General features: G+C 42.6%; 1 protein-coding gene across 11 annotated transcripts in view; it reads right to left on the bottom strand.

Moving 5' to 3' along the window:
- The window catches only part of Sema6a (semaphorin 6A), a 140,253-nt gene that overhangs the window by 62,834 nt on the left and 60,433 nt on the right, over window positions 1-16,986 (bottom strand). For all 11 annotated transcript variants that reach the window (XM_060377295.1, XM_060377298.1, XM_060377299.1 and 8 more), the window contains 6 exons: window positions 14,211-14,347; window positions 12,054-12,171; window positions 7,933-7,993; window positions 6,956-7,018; window positions 6,137-6,238; window positions 662-752 (listed from right to left, as the gene is read on the bottom strand). In XM_060377295.1, the coding sequence (XP_060233278.1) occupies window positions 662-752; window positions 6,137-6,238; window positions 6,956-7,018; window positions 7,933-7,993; window positions 12,054-12,171; window positions 14,211-14,310 (535 nt within the window). In that variant the 5' untranslated portion in view covers window positions 14,311-14,347. The remainder of the gene's footprint in view (window positions 1-661; window positions 753-6,136; window positions 6,239-6,955; window positions 7,019-7,932; window positions 7,994-12,053; window positions 12,172-14,210; window positions 14,348-16,986) is intronic.

Here is a 16,986-nt window from a genome sequence, read left to right as displayed (position 1 = left end):
TGTCCTATTAGCTACTGCTGCATACCCTGTTGAGCAGGCACCCGAGCCCACCTAGGCAATCAGCATCACCTTCTTGGACACTGTGGCTATTTGGTCAGAGATATGCATGTAGCCGAATCAGGTCAGTGGCCGCTGAGAAGTCTGTTCTCTATGGCTGCGAATAAGCTTTGAGAAACTTCCTTTCACTTTTCTCCGCTTTTGTTCTATATGTAGACAAGAATGCCTGCAGCCTTCAAGGATGTGAGAACAGCTGCCATGGGGAGGAGATAAGGGAGAGCAGGGAAATGGCTAAAGGAGACACGCAGCACCAGACTACTGTTGTGGAGTCCAGCCAACGCCCACCTGCTAGCATCAAAACCACACCAGTGATTCCACAGAAGCTTCTCCAGCATCTGAGCCCAAAGTTGCCTTCACCCATGCAGCCCTATGCCATCCGCCTTTCCTGAAGGCACAAAAGCCTACGGGAGCAGGGCAGAGACTTCTTTAGAGAAGCAAAACTACAGTTTCCATCCTAATTTCAAATGGAAGAGGCATTCTTAATTGCAGTATTCACCAGAGAGTCAGTACAACTGTGACTCCACAAATCCTTCCAAGCAGATTCTCAGCCACAGGCAGAAAGATGCAAAAGGCAAAGTTAATGAGAAGAAATCAGGTCATTTACCTGCAAACAGAGCGATGTTGGCATGTTTGGCATCATAAGGGCATCTGGCCATTCCGCTAAATTCATCCCCAAAAGTTTCCAAAGTATCGATCTAAATAAAACAGCAGGGCTGAATTACAGCCAGTCACCGACAACAGTAACAGAAACTGATATTTAAAAAGTGATTAACATGCAAAGTAATTCATAGGCACCTTGCAAATGCATCCTTGTAAATGCCCTCTGAGGTAAATCTATTTGTTTCAGATAAGGAAATGGAGGCTTCGAGAGATCAGTTACTTGATCAAGACTCTGTAATTATCGGAGTGTGAAATTTAAGTATGTCTGATTGGCTCTTAACTCATTACAATAGACAGATTTCCATATCCTTGTGGAATGGTCAATAAACAAGCATTTTAAACTAAGGCATTTCTGAGGTAATTACCGGGAAAAATCTACCTGCCCCAATTATCTCCTGAGTCATAAACTCTATAGAGAACGAGCTTCTTTTCTGGATTTGTTTTGCCCGATGAGTCCTTCCTTGGTGGATTAAATCCCAGTAGGAGACACTGGAATTTTTTTTTTCTCCAGTTGGTTGGCAGAGCAGTGTAGTATCAGCCAAGATGAAAAACATGCTTGCTAGCAACACTCGACGGCCTCTGCGCCTACCAGGCCAGCCTCAGAATGAATTGCAGAGAAATGGAGGCCCCAAAGGTGAGGGGCTTGTGTAGGTCAGAAACAGTGCGAGGAAAGGCTGCTTGCTACCCACTGACCCAGAGCCCGTTGGGCCTGATTCCTTTACGCTAAGGAATCAGAGGTTACAACTAAAGTGCTTGCTGAGTATATTTGGCTCTATCAGTATGGAGTGATAGAGAGAAAAAGAAGAGAAGAAACCCAACACCAATTTTAAACTTTCTTAAAAAGCCCTAAATTTCTTTTCTTTGTATTTTTTGTTTGTTTGTTTTGTTTTTGAATAGTAGAAAAGTCTTCTTACTTCCTCGTCTTTCTTACTTGTGTGGTTATTATTCATCTTTCTGCTCCATAGATAACAAGCACACTCCAGGACCATGGCCGTTTGCGGATGTGGCAAAGGCTCCCCAGTTGTTCACTAAATGCCATTGCTCTTTTCCCCAGATTACAAGAGAGCACATTCCCCCACCTCACTGGTACTCTGATGCAGCTCTAGCGAGTATACGCTACCTCTCAGCCACGGTCCTTTCTCTTTACCCTCAGCTTATCATGGAGGATGCCAGGGGCCTCAGAGATGTCAAAGGTATTCTCAGGAAAGAGCCTGGTCTTCTCAATACCTCCGTAGAACAGACCCATGTCACTGAGTACAAGTGACTGTGAGGAAAACATGGAGGAAACCTTTCACAGGAGTCACCAATGGTGTGTTTGCTCCTGGTGTCTTTGTACTTATTTCTTAGGGCCTCTCTAGTCGGCAAGAGCTCAACACTAGTCCAAAAATGATCTCTACTATTCCTGTTTTCACACCCATTTCTAGCCTAATCATACTCTAGCTTTAGGATATTTCCTCATCTGGGAGCTGTACAGTCTAACCACTGATTTGAGGATTGGGAGAAGATGGACTTAAAACAGAAAAGTCACCTGCAGTGCACAAAGCTATCCAAATCAAGGCACTTGGAAACAGTAGCACCTCCTGCCCTAATGTCTCCATTGCATGGGTGTGACAGGCCTTTCCTCTTTGTGACCACCTTGAGGTAGTCCCTGTTTTAAGCTATCCTGTGTTTGTAAACTGAATTTGTGAATCGCATTAAACAGTGGTGTTTAATATCTGTGTTTGGGAGGAAAGAAAGTCAAGTCAGAGATGTCTTTTAAAACAATGTATTCTCCTTCGCTAGAACATTCTTTATATGGGTCTTTTGTGGATACTTTAGTCCAGCAAGAGCTTTCTGTTGAACTGCAAAGACTTTGTGGTCTGTGGGTCTGGCAGGAATTCAGCAATGGAGCCCTGCACATACCGTGCTATTGGAATCATCTATCCCATTTGGGACCTGCTCTAATCCTAACGCAAGGGGAATATGAGACCTCCTAAAAAAGTGGCTACAGCTACAGCTGAGTCAAAGCAGGAAGCAGTAAAGAACTGATGTACTGGTTTGTGTCTTTGGAACGGTCGAGAGACTAAACAAGTCAAAAAAAAAATACCAAGGTGAAATACCTTTTTCCATGAAGTAAGACCTAATCCTTTCAGTCATCAAATTTCTGAATAAAAGCACATCCCCTGGGAAATTAAATCCCCATAGAGGGTAAATCATTATAGAAAGAACCTGCCCAACTTTTGTAGAAAGTTCAGGAGGTCTACAGCCCCAAAGGAGAAAAGAGTAGAGCTTTAGAAATAGTGGGAAACTTTCAAATTCTTCCCTAGATGATTTTAATGGGTTCTGAAATCTTTCTAGCACATTCAACTTTCTTTTAAAATTAAAAAAAAAAAGGATAAATTATTGTGTGGTGAGGAGGCAGAGAACGAGGGCCTGCTGAATTACTCTAATAACGTTACTTCTTGGCTCGGAAGAGATTCGAGTTTCGCAGTGCAGGGCCAGTCCTTGTTTTCGTCCTGACCTGTTGATAAAAAGCACGGAGGAAAACGGCTCCCGCCTCCTGACCCATAGGCAATCCATGTGAAAGGGCCATTCGGCTGCCCCCAAAAGGGTCACAACCTTTCGAGATTCACTGCTGTACTGCATGGCACCACACATGCCAAATCATCACCAAAGCCACACTACGCTGAATCTGACGGAACGTTCACAGTGCTAGGCACTGAGGCAGGAGGAGAGGGAGCACTCTTCCTGTGTGTGGCTTCTGAGAGGATCAGGTGGTTGGGCATGTCACCAAGAGTGTGGCTGCAAGCGAGAGGTGACAGCATTACTCCCGGTGAGGGGCTGTGGGGAATGGAAAGAGCACAGGCGGAGTAAGCTAGACCACTCATGGACTGTGTATCACAGGGCCATCTTTCAGGCAAAGATAGCTTTCCCGCTAGGAAATTCCTTGGAATGCATTAGAAGCACTCATGTTAATGAGTCCGAAACAAACAGGAATGGAATACCAAGTGCCGGGATTAAAGTTGAACCTGCAGCTGCACGCTGTAACTAGCCGGAGTAAAAACTGGAGTAGATGGGCTGTGTTCATTAAAGACGGATAGACTATGTCTACTTTAAACCTGGGTCTTTCATTTAGGATAGACGTCTCTGTACTATTTTTCTTTTTGGTTCATCTTAATGACTGCGTTTTGAGGGTTGCCTTCTATTTTGTGACAAAGGAGACAGTGCCTCTCCTGTCTCACCCTGATGTTTTTCACCCTGCTGAGACCAGTTTCTAAGCATAAAGTGGAAGATAAAACAAACCTTCTTTTCAACATTTTTTTTTTGTCAGAAAAGGCCTGGGTTGGGAGACAGTCTTTTTGCGGTGAGTCTGATGGTTCTGATGCAAGCTCACACATTGCTTTTTGCATTTTCCATGCCATTTAGGTATTGCTTTCTGATGACAAAACCCAACATATTTCTCCCCACATTCCTTCAGTGCATTGTCTTGCTGGACATGTCTATTCCCGCTGCATAGGGTTAGATAACTACTGTCCCGGGCGGGTTCTTTGTCAACTTGACATAAGCTAAAGTCATCTGAGAAGAGGAAATCTTACTTGAGAAAATGTCCCCGTAAGATTAATGTGTAGGGAGGTCTATGAAGCCATTTTCTTGATTAATGATTAATGTGGGGTAGGAGGGAGCTTACTGTGGGCGGTGCCATGCCTGGGCAGGTAGTCCTATTGGAAATGAAAGCAGGCTGAGCGAGCCCTGGGGAACCAGCCAACGTGCAGCCTTCTTCCATGGCCTCTGCTTCTGGTACCACCACCACCACCACCACGTTCGTGCCTTAAGTTCCTGTTCTGACTTCCCTCCGGTGGAGTATTGCTTGGAGTTGTAAGCTGACATAAACCCTTTCCTTCCTAAGTGGCTGTGTTCTATCACAGCTATAAAAGCACTAAAACACCTGCACAGCACAATTCATTAACATACGCTGTAGTGCTCCCATCCCCCAGTGCCCTGTGAACCCTCCGTTCTAGACTGGAGGCATCCCCATCACCTACTCATTAAGAGTCCATCTAAGAGGCACTGACACCCCTCTCTCCCTGTCTGTGCCTGTCATCAGTTTTTAGATCTCCTTGTTTGTTGGTTTTGTTCTGTTCTGTTAAGCTGCCTATTTCCTGAATCTACTCTCTTTCTTTCATTCCTGGGGCAACATACCGCTTCAGTCCCTTCTCATTGTCCTTTGTCCTCTCAGGTGCCAACATTTCAGAGCTAGATGAAGTTTCTGCAGCTCAGTATACCATTTCTTGTTCTGCCATGTCTTTGCCTGTGCTGCTCTCCCTACCCAGAATGCCCTCAGCCTTTTGTCTGATTTGTCTGATTTCCTACTGTCCTTTAAGACAAAGGGTACAGACAGTCTTGTTTCTGATTGTCCTACCAGGCATCGGCTTGGAAGACATCATTTCAGGTTCTGAGCAATTAGTGTGTCCCACACTCCAGCATAGTCTCTGTGGGATGTTAATGTTTCAGCTATGAGAACTTTTAGGAGGAAACTTTTTAGAGGGGTCTCATCCACTTCCTACAGCTTTCACCTACTTTATCTCAGGTGATGGTAAGACATCTGTGCTGACCATGGCAGCACCTCCACGGACATGCAACATTCTTCTTGGGGCCTGGCCTCCCCAATGGCAGACACTCCCCTGCTTTTACAGTCTCAGTGCTTGGCCACAATAGAAAATTGACGTAAGTGTTCTGAGGAATAACTGTGGCACAAAAAAAAGCTAACAGAGATGAAGCCATGATATTTGAGCGTTGGCACTTTTGCCCCGGCAACTCAAGAGCTCCTAGGTTCCTCAGCTATATGGCCCTCCTCCATCTTGCCCACACACTAGATTTCCTGGGTCTTTGAGGTCAATTTTTCTCCTTCTTCTTCCTTTTTTCTTTCCCTCTTCTTGTATAAAGGCCAAAGCAAGTAAGGCTATAGCCAAGTGAGCTGGTAAAAAAAAAAAATGGAATTAAATCCCTCTCTTGGAAATCTTACAAGTAGAGTCTACGGTTTCAAACAGCATGCTTTGGCCATATCTTTTACAAATGGAATTCCTTATCAATTAAGAGAGTTTTTGTCCTCAGAGAGGTGATACAGGAGTGGGTGGGACAACGAGAAGAAGAGAAAACCCACATGCCATTAATATGTGGTAAGTATGCAGTCTTCAGAACAATAGAGAATAGAGGCTTCCAGAAGCCACCTTCACAAGAAACGCTCTTTAAAGATGTCAGTCAATTCTGAACAAACAGGAAGCTCTGTTAGAGGCCCACTCAGGATCGCTGTCCCAAGCTGGGTGAGAGAAGGGAACACGTGTGGTGTTGAGTTACCCCACTTCAGTTGCTGCAGGTGTGATGACAGTAAATTATAGAACACCTCCTGGCAGTGCGGTTGTGACAGACAAATGACATTTACCTTATAGTTTCTGCAGGAAGGGTTGAAGGCATTGGTTCCACAGACAAACAGCGTATCATCATTCTTCTTGAGGAGAACTTTAATGAAGTTGTGACATTCATCCTGAAACAGAATTCAAACTGTTTTGAACAGAGTCTGCTCAGTACAAAAGCCCATTCATTCATCACCTAGACCATGATCCGCCAACAGCAGGGTCACGGTGAGGAGAGCACAGTGTCCAAGGTTACATAGCTGGGTTCCCCAGTCACATGGCCAAGTTGTCGCTAATGTTAACCAAGAAAGGGTGTCGACGGTTATTTCGACAGTAAATAAAACAGAATGGTAACGCATGTCTCTTTTATGTCACAGAAGACTGGAGAACTGAACGTAGCAACCTCCCATCAATTTTAATGCCAGATGTTCTGGGCTTCCTTCAGGTTCAAGGCTTCCGGGTGAAGACAACTTTTATGTTGTTATTTGACCAAAGGCACAAAAGCCTGTGAGTCTGCAGTGCTTTTCATGACTGATGCCACAGGCTGGAGGTGTGCCCTGGCCTGCGAGGTGGGTCACCAGGATAGGGTCTCAGGAGGCCAGCTCTGAGTCCATAATCCCTCCTGCTCCTGAGGAGTTCTCTATGCAGTCTGAGCAGCTGTTGTAACGTTTCATCACATTAAAAGCAAACTATTTTTGCAAATTAAAGCCTTCAATAAGTTGATGGAAAAAGCAATTACTGGGGAAAAGGGAATAGCAAGATGCATTCAAATCATAGTCTACGGCAGGAGATAACCGTCAAAAATGTAACCCGAAGTGGCAGCCGCAGGAGAAATGAAAATTGCCTACCTTATGTTTCCCCTTCATCCTGCATGTGTCTATATCAGCCTGTCTAGATTTCCATGTCAGTTTCTGCAGGGATCAAGAAAAAAATCAATTAGAGCCCAGAGGTTGTTGCATTTGATTTTAGAGGTAAGAGTTCCCTTGGGGCGACTAGAAGCTGAACATATATTTACTGAAACCTTTCTACACCCTTTCTCCATGATTAATTCACCATGACAACAAAATATTAGAGATTTTTCCTTAATTTTTATGCTCATTAACCTTCAGGACGATCTCCTCTTTGAGACAATGATAAAGGAAAAGTGTGTGAATTTCATATAAAAATATCCAAAACAACTTGCAAATCACGCTGGTTTTAATAAAATACGTGTCATTACCCTTTTTATTCAGTTAGCCAATCAGTGTTAGTAAAGAAGACCTTTCCCTTAAAATATGGGAGTCATTTTCTTAAAGCATAAAGTGGACATTCCCTCCACGCAGACGGGGTTTTTTTCAGGTTGTCTTCCTTCATGTAAATTTGTGGGCTGAGTCTCCTACCTATACTGCAAAGTCTTGTTAGGTAAATTATTTCTATGTGGAGGCATGAAGAAAACTTGCCTTAGACTTTCAGTCTGGATGAGGACTAAATTCCAGAACCTCATCAGTCAAGTAACTTTCATGCTGCTTGACATGGAATCATTAACACCGGGACAGCTTTCAGTACGTTCTGGGAAAAGAATCTTATTTTTGAAAATTGGTATTTTCTTGGATAGAGATGGCAATGTTTTACTAAAAAGAGTTTTACAAATTACATAAAACCTTAAAATGTATATGGACACACGGATGAAATACATGGTTTTGGCATGTGTAATAGACCCTAACTAACACCTAAATCAGACTTCGCAAAAGGTGTGCTACTATTATCCATACCATCTCAATCACTGCTTTTAAGGTACGTATTCCCTAAGAACCCCCATTGTAAAAAGATGATTTAAAAAACTTACTTTGCTACAATAAATTTCTTCTGTGTGGGATGTGTCTATATCAACAGTATAGATATGGTCCCTATAAAAGAAAAATTAAAGTCAAACAAATGAGAGTTAAGACAGCTCATTTTTTTCCTACGGAATAAGTTTATCATGTGTGGGGCAGAAAAGTCCATGACCATTGTTGTTTGTTAAAAACAAACAAACAAACAAGATACTCACATGGGAAAAAAAAATCTAGTGTAAGAGATTGTCTTGAGCCACATTTAACATTTAGGATTTATCATGGCATCGGGTTCATAGATGAAAACTTCCCGTAACTGTTCTCCTCATCTCAGCTGGGAGGGCTCCGAAGGCTAACCTGCTTTAGAAGCTGGAACACCGATGGGCTTGCTTTGGCTCTAGGTACCTCAAACCCATGCACAAGTTGCTTGGTATCCAACATGCTACATTTGCCGTTTTGATAGACAAGACGGAAGAAAGGTAGAATTACTCCCAGCAGCTGCCCTTCCCTCCAGAAGACGACGATGAATTAAAGTATAAATGTGCTTGAGCTAAGGTTGACACTTTTTGCGTCTGCTCACTCACTTGTTTTGTTCTGAGTTTGGCTCTCTTTACAGTGTGCTGCCAATCTCCCCTTGGAAGTGGAGACACAGAATCGGCAGCTCAGGTGTGGGGCTATATTTAAACCTCCGTTCTGGGTAAGCAGAGCATAAGGGTCTTTTTGTCTGGAACTCTGAAGAAAAGAAGCTCACTCAGTGGAGGAGGTGCGGGGTTAGCGGGAGTAAATCCAAACAGCTCATTTTCCCTTGAAATAACATTGACTTTTTCTAAAATGCAGGAAGTCCTGGGGCTGGAAAATTATCCACAGCTTTAAACCAGGACCTCAGGGCTCCTGTGCAGATTTTCAAAGCTCCTTGTTAGAAAGAAATAGGGGCTGGAGGAAAGGAGAAAGCAATTATTTATAAGATTCACATATGATATATATGTGTATGTGTGTATATGTATATCTATATTCAAATATATAAATACACACATATCAATTCTTGAGAAATCTGTTTGCTTTGCTTTTGGAGAAAAAAAAACAGAAAAACTAAAAATGGTTTCTTATATGGAAATAAAAGGAGCAAGCAGGGGTGTTGGCTAACAGACTTCCTTGTCTGCTCCTGAACCGTGTGTGCTTGTGTCTGCATGTGTAAATTTGGCAGAGGAAGATGTGTGTTTGTATCAGGGTAGTGAAGGGAGAGTGATGAGCCTACTTTATGAACTGCTGAACTGGGCAGCTTCTTCTAGCTCTTCAGTGGGGTGGGGGGAGGGGCAGGGGGACAACATCACTCTGCCCTTTTAGGCCGTTTATTGCATTCGCTTATTACTTGTTTGACTTTAAGATGGCACTGTGGTCAGGCACATTATTAGGCTGGAATTGCCTGTGACATGGGTGTTGGGTTTGGAATGACTGGAAGCCTTTCCTTGCCGCTCTTCCCTTCAAAACTTAAGTAGAAGCTGAATATCTGAATTGTAAATTAACAGCTGATTAATATGCATTGGCAGCTCCTCAGAAAGCTCTCAGATTGCCCCCTTTTGGCATGGTCTGTTTATGTTAATTAGTAGTTTAGAGATTAAAAAGAAAGAAGAATTTACAAAGTGGATAATAATAAGAAAGAATTGGAAGGCGGTCTTGCCACCAAACCCCATCAGTCCCCAGGGTTCTGGATGGGAACTGGCCTTGGCTCACTGACACCAATTGTCTGGGAGAACTGGGAAACCTTTAAAAGCAGTCCCATGAGGGAAATCTCCTCTGGACAGCGGTAATCTTTTTCAACATCTCTACAGTCACATGGCCCCAGTGGATAGAAATGGTGCATTTCGGTTAACTATAATCCGGGGTAAAAGATCGTTTCTAGCTGCCTGGGTGCATCCTAGGACTCATATGATGATGCTCTTGTATCTTGAATGTAGCAATCTGAACACAAACTGACTTCACCCCAGGACTTCCTCTTTCCCAGTCCACTGACTACCACTGAGTTATGTTAGCAAGACTCGAGCTTTGGGAAAGAATTAACTTTAGTTAAGTCATGTTAACTTGGTACCCAAGAACCTGGATGTCTCAGGGCAGTGTTGGGAAATGTAGGATTAAAAGGAGAGGCTCTAAATATGGCAACCACAAAACTCCTTTCAGTATTTTTTTAAGTGTGTATAGAAGGGAAGTGACGGGGTATGGAGCGAATGCAGCCTGTACGGTGTTAAACCCTTGACCTTCAATGAATGGCAAGTCTGTTCCATTGCTTTAGAAAGGAACACACCTCTTTTATTCCTTTCTCTTTCCTCTTTTTTTTTCTTTCCTTAAGGTAGAGAGCTCAGATGAAACTGTCTTGGTTTTAATGAACTGGAACAATGACTGCTTCTTAGTCTACACAACACCTGGCTCCTACTGTTCCTGTTCCCCTGGGCCTGCAGCCCACACCTATGCTAAATCACTGACTGGCTCAAGGAATGTCTGTTCCAACCATTCCTGTTCCCAGTGACTCAGTTATAAAGAGAGGAATTCACAGGAGATACCCGAGTCAACTTATTTCTCACAGGTTGGTTTTGATCCTCCTTTTTAACACTATGATATAAATATAATCGTGCATTACTACATGTAGGAAATAAAAAGGACACTGAAGAAGGAGCTGCCATGCTTCCAAAGAAGTGGGTACTGAGGCCTCACTGGAATATTCCATAATGAATACTCATGAAGGCTTCTCTCAGGCAACATCTATTAGACAGTTATTAACACAGGACAAAGAGTTTTCACTTCACAGTAGGTAGTACAGGGCAGGGAGTGGCTGTGTGGTCATCAGAACATTTTCACCCTAGTTCAAATCCTGCAGCTTTCATTGGTCTGGCCTATTTCCCATCCCCATCCATCAGAATCCTTCTGCAGGAAATGGGGAAGGCACTTGCTCTTTCTCATGAGGTTGTTTCCAGGATCCAGCAAATTGATGGTTATGAAGTTATGAGTACATTTACTTACATGGATATACCAGCATGAATGGCATTTGTGGAAGCTGTTTTGTTTTGTTTTTAAATATTCATTATTGCTTCCTGTAGCCAACTGTGTGCTGGGCTTGGGGCACTTCCACCATGTGCCTGGCCCTTCACTTCATATTACAGAGACTTTCTAAGTTTTCAAGGAATCTGGTGCTGCTGCTATTTTAGCTGCTTTGGTACTTGGCTCACAGCCACATATGAACATCATCTGACTTCTGCCCCATGTGAAATGATTCATCTATTTAGAGCCAGGTGAGTGCCCAGAGGAACACCTCAGGATGGTCCTCCCTGAATGAGTTAGCCCAAACCTAGTTGGAATTGTGAGAAACAGGTTGACTTGGACATCTCCTGTGAACTGTTACCCTCACAATTCCGCACCCTGCTGGGTCAGCACGGGCTTCATGAAGATACTCACCTAACCTCTCACCTTGCAGAGCACACATACAGCCAGGGAAGCTGTGGAGAAGCTGAACTACAGGCAGGCTTAGAATAAAAGCCCAGATTCACGTGGCCCTTGTCTAAGTGAATCCTTATCATTCTACTCTGCCTTAGGAAATCAGCATGCCCAGATGTCATTTCCCAAAAGATGAGGGGAGCTTATTATTGCTATCACTACTGTCAAATAAAGCACTTATGAAACACACATGGTATTGTACTTTCTCTGGTCACCACTACTACTCTGTCAAAGCAATGGCAAATATTCAATGCAAAAGTACAAATAGGTATAAAAGACACACATCTCTGCACATTGTATAATACATGTTGATACAACAAATAACTATCAAGTGGTGGAGTTCTCTACTGTGTACTTGGGTAAATATTTGCATATATGTTCAAGAAACACAGTGGATTATTTGAGCTGTACACTTCAAAATATGCAATTATTTCTCTATAAATCCACATAAGGTTATACAGACATATAAAAAGCCCCAAAAGGTTAAATAGACGTAGCAAATATTGAGAAAAGGATTGCTTGACAAACACAAGTAGCTTTTAGCTTAAATTGCATAGTAAGGAGCCTCAGGTTATTAAAAAGATGCATTGCTGGTGAACAGCGACCGGAACCTTCCGGTCCTCTGAAGGTGCACGTGAGGAATGCATCTTACCGAGCAGCAACGTAGAGGGTTCTGTTCATAATCATGATCATCTGGATGTCCAGCCTGTGCCTCTGTGTGGTGTTCCGTCCTGGCTTGTGGCCCACAAACACCGGATACTGTTTTGTATCTGTGAAAAGCAGGGACGGGGTGAGAGGGAAATGCAGATCAAGCCAAGTCTCAACAACGGGGCAGTTTGAGGGGGAGGAGGTGGGCCACAGAACAAAAACATGTTTAATTCAGACCGCGCCACCATTTCCCACCTCTAGCAAAGCTGTTATTTCAGGAAACACTATGAGAGTGCTCCTTAAGGATGATCAAGTTACAGTTCAGTTCCAGATGATAATAAGCCTGGTCTTCACATTTCTAAGTGTCACAGTTTCTGAGGGTAAAACTCTCTGGTCAACCCTTTGCATGAAGGTGCTCTTTTCTTCCCAGTTTTCTTTTCATCTTCTGTGGAGTGCTAAGCCTGAAGGGGCAGGCTGCCAAAGATCTTGTCTCCGGACAAAACTATTTCAAAGCTGCCTTCCCCATCAATCACCACAAAGGCAATGTGGTCTGGAGGCAAGAGCCTTCATCCAGGAGCCAGAAGAAAAATACAGTCTCCACAGGCGTCGGGGTGGAATAATCTACCAGTGAGGGCAGCCCCGCTAGGTTGGTTGGCATTCTAGGAACTGTGGGAAGTGCACTCTGGAGCTAAGCAATTGGCTAATCTCACAGAAAAGTGGGCTTTGACAGGACAGGGTCAAAGTGAGTGTAACAAGTCAGGTGATCTGGCAGAGTCCATGAGCACATTTCTCTCCTCTTGTGCGCTTTGGCTGAGTTCGTGATGTGTAGTAATAGCTGACCTTTAGAAATACCTGCAGCTCAACATCTCTCTGTTTCTAAACCTACAGTCTCCAGAGCACTGGCAATCCTCCAAAAGGAGGAAAGAAAGATGAGTCACATTCAAAGGGCTATGTTTTCTGGGGAGTTATAGGGATGTAACTCCGAGTAGGAAACCATTCAGATTAACCCCATGATATCTGGGTTTTCTCAGTGCTGTGTGTTACTAGAGATCTTTGGTATATCTTACTACCAAATAAGCTTGGTGTACAGTTATCTATTTTCATTCCATGGTTCTTTAATTTCATGTAACTGGTCATCATGAAGGTTGCTATGACAACTCCTAAGTCTCTGTTATCATGGGATTGAGAGACTATTAATGATTGTCAACAGCATATTTGGGCTGAGGTCCTTATGATACTGGGATGCCAAAGATAGAAATCTTATATAAATTAAGATAAATACTTGGTGCCTAATCCTAAGTGTGGGGAACTTGGCTATTTCAGAAGTGATAGCATTGACCTTTGACCTTTTGTCTACTCACTGTTATATATTTCCGTCTTGGCTCATCTTTATATATAAAATTATCTCCTTTTTAAAAAATTGCAGCTGGAAGTTAAACAGCAGTGTATCTACTTAATATCCTGAACATCTTTTTATTCACTCAATGTTTGTCTGGGGATAATTACATAGAAAACGGTACTTGAAGAGAACTCTCGTTATCTTTACTGGGACACAGTGGTCTTCTGGAGGATAGACAATAAAATAAGAAATTGGATGTTCTTTCCAAAACAGAGGTAACAACTTTTCTCCTTTAGGGAGTCACCAGAAGTTTTAATTATGTCAGCATAAACCTCTGACAAAAGCAAGTACCAAAATAAAAGTCTAAATGGAATAAATCCTTTATAAATTCAAAGCCAGTCCTTAGCTGAGACTAAAAAGTTATTTTTTTTCCTCTTAACTATTTCAAAAACACCCATTATTTCCCACATACAGGTTACAGATGAAAACATGTAACCCTCTCAGTCCTCAGCTGACAGCAATATTCTCCCCTGTAGCTGGTGAGAAGGCAGAAGCATGCCTCCATGTGTGGAGTGAAATTTCATCAGGAGGCTCCAGGGACATCTCAAAGGCTTGTTGCTATTGATACAACACTTGGTGACGATGACAGCAGCTGCCCCATTCCTCTTACTCCATCCATCTAACTGGACGTGAATTGCCTACCTTTGTCACACAGGCAATTGAAAATTACCGACTCTCCTCCCTGCTTCCTTTCTACTTTTGGCTGGCTTGATGCGGGCTAAGTTGTCCTCAAAAGCCAGTGCGGATGAGAGTGATACTTACAGTTGCCATGCGAAATACTGATTGGCTCAGAGTCTTCTGGGAAAGCAGCCCCAGCGCCGTGTAGCAGTGTGAGACATAGCAGTAAGGCTTCTGGCCTCATAGTAGTTCAGCGGGGAGACTTATTTCTCTACTTCACCCTGCCAAAGAGCAAACGGGACCTGCTTAGTTTTTGTCCCCCCCCCCCCGCTTTTTTGCAAGTCAGCTTCATTCAATTCCATAAAATTCAATGGTCTTGAAGATAATTCAAGACAAAAGGCGTCTGTTTTCTGCCTCGTCCACAATGAATTCACTAGTTTCAGCATTTTACATAAAGACAGCGCCCAATGCCCATTGTGTCCAGTGCGCCCTGGCACCACGCACCTTCTCAAAGCTTTCGCAGAAAGCCTCACTTTCTTTGACTAGGCCATTACAGGCCACTGTGGTGCAATCTCACAATTATTAAACTCTGAATTCCAAAACGGACAAACAACTGAAAGCATTTTTTTTCCTTTTCCTTTACAGAGGTTAAAAATTGCCATCTTCCGCATGTGTTTTGTTTAGCCAGTCAAGAGTCTCGAGAAACGTGATGGCATTCTCAGTAGTGAAGAATGCTGATAACTGATGACAACCTAGATTTCCAGCTTCATTATACAAGTCAGAATATATGTCATACTGTGACCTAACGACACTATGATGGTACCATACCTCTGCCTCTAGCATGTGACACACACACAAAGGAAACACACACAAAGAACACAACTGACCTCGTTTTCTTATTTCCTATAGTGCCCCTTATTTAGTTGAGATTTTTAACCTCTTGTTTGTCATTTTACAGTGACCTTAGACCTAAATAAGAATTACACCATCTACTTTTTATTAAAACTTATTAAAATCTATATTTTTACTTAAAATAGAACTATATTATTTCCCTTCTCTTTCCTCCCTCAAGCACCTCCCATACCCCTTCCTCTCCATACAACTCTATTTGATAGACATACACATATATTTATAAATGTATATGCATAAATATATAAATACAACCTGCTGGATAGGGTTAGTGTTACTTGCATTATATGATTTCAGGGCTGACCACTCCATATTAGTGGGCTCATCCCTGGAGAATCTTAATTCTCACTTTCTCATCAATTGTTAGTTGCCTGTAGCTCTTTGTCTGGGGGTATACAATCTATTTTTTAAAAAAAGTACATCGTTTCCAATTCTGTGACGAGAATCTGAACTGGCATCTTTGCCCAGCATTGCTGATTTTTAAAAGAGAATCGTATCTCTGTACATTTGCTCTGCAATGATACGGTTCTGCTCAGCTGTATTCTGTTAAGGCAGCTTTTAAGTGTAGAAAGCCTCTTCTACAGCTTAGAAATAAAAGTCCCAGGGAGCTGCTGGATACAGTGAACACAGCCGCACGCTACAGTGAATACCACATCATTCTCAGGAGTATTTCAAATAAGCATTGATGTATCAGGGAAATTAACGTAAAACGGGGTATCGTTTCATCTTTCCAGAGAAGCAGTCTTTGAAGCAGCCTGCCAAAGATTATCTTTTTCTGAACAAAGCTATTCTACAGTAGTCCATCAATCATTTAAGATTTCTGTTTAGAAATGTCAAACCTAGTAACCTAAATGTCTTTGAAAGTTAATTTGGCAAACAAACTGCTAACCTACACTTTATGGAACACCATTTAATATTAGATACCTATGTCTCTTTTCTTCATGCCAAAAAAAGCATTAACAAGTCCCAGGTGCATTGTAGGTTATAATTTCACAGACACAGCTGGGTCTTAATCATTTCTTCAACTGAAAAGTGCACATTAATTAATTTGCTTTATCTCAAAAAAAATCAAAGCGGGAAAGAAGTTGAGAGAAAAGCCTAAACAATTCTCTATCTCTATCTCTGATGTGCAGATTAAAATTAAACTTTGAATGATTTCTTGTTCGCAAAGGCAATCCATTACGAAGAGACATAGCATGTATTTACAGGACAGTTAACAACAGGCCCATTCATTCCCTTCTTTGCCTGTACTCCCTAATCTGGGGCATCTGAACACAAAGGAAAGAAGCTCTGAGGTCCTAGCTTGCTTCTCAGGAGCGCTGGTCAGTGTAGGATGGCGGGGGGGGGGGGGGGGGGGGGGAGGGGGGAAGCAATCAGTAACAAGAGTAACAAAACAGAAACACAACACAGACACCAGCAGTTGCATTTTGGGTGAGAAAACAGGAGGCCAGGAGCAGCAGCAGCAGCAGCAGCATTACGGAGGGCAGAATTACAGCATGAATTCACAGCGTGGAACAAGAATAAAGGAGACTCAGAAGTCAGAGTGGCATTCCCTTAGAATGTTGTGAAATATATTATATATGATTTTAAAGACTTTTTTCCTTTACTTGCCTAACAAGGCCTCTACCCTTCCTCAATTACATCCACCTCTGCACAAATGTCCTATGAGCTCAAGACAAAGCTCTTTTTTTTAATCTTAATTCTTTCTACCTTGCAATGACATAGGGCAAGATTCTCAGGCCATGAAGTTGGCAGGAAGACCAGTGCAGTGAAATCTGTTATGCAATCCCATGGTTTCTTTAAATGCTTACATGTAGTCAGCATCACAACTCAGATAGGTCACTGATGTATCTCCAGGTTCACAGTTGTGCTCTCTGCCAGGAAAGAATAGTTGTTTTATATGTTCCTCTATCTTCCTGTCTTCATGTGGTTAACAAGTTCATCACATGGATGAGAGTGGTTAAACTTAGCCTGCTTTACCAAGTTGGTCTTGTGGGACCAGCGTCTACAC

The sequence above is a fragment of the Meriones unguiculatus genome, chromosome 2 (genome assembly GCF_030254825.1).
Source record: "Meriones unguiculatus strain TT.TT164.6M chromosome 2, Bangor_MerUng_6.1, whole genome shotgun sequence".
NCBI lineage: Eukaryota > Metazoa > Chordata > Mammalia > Rodentia > Muridae > Meriones > Meriones unguiculatus.
This window is presented reverse-complemented; position numbering and strand designations above follow the sequence as displayed.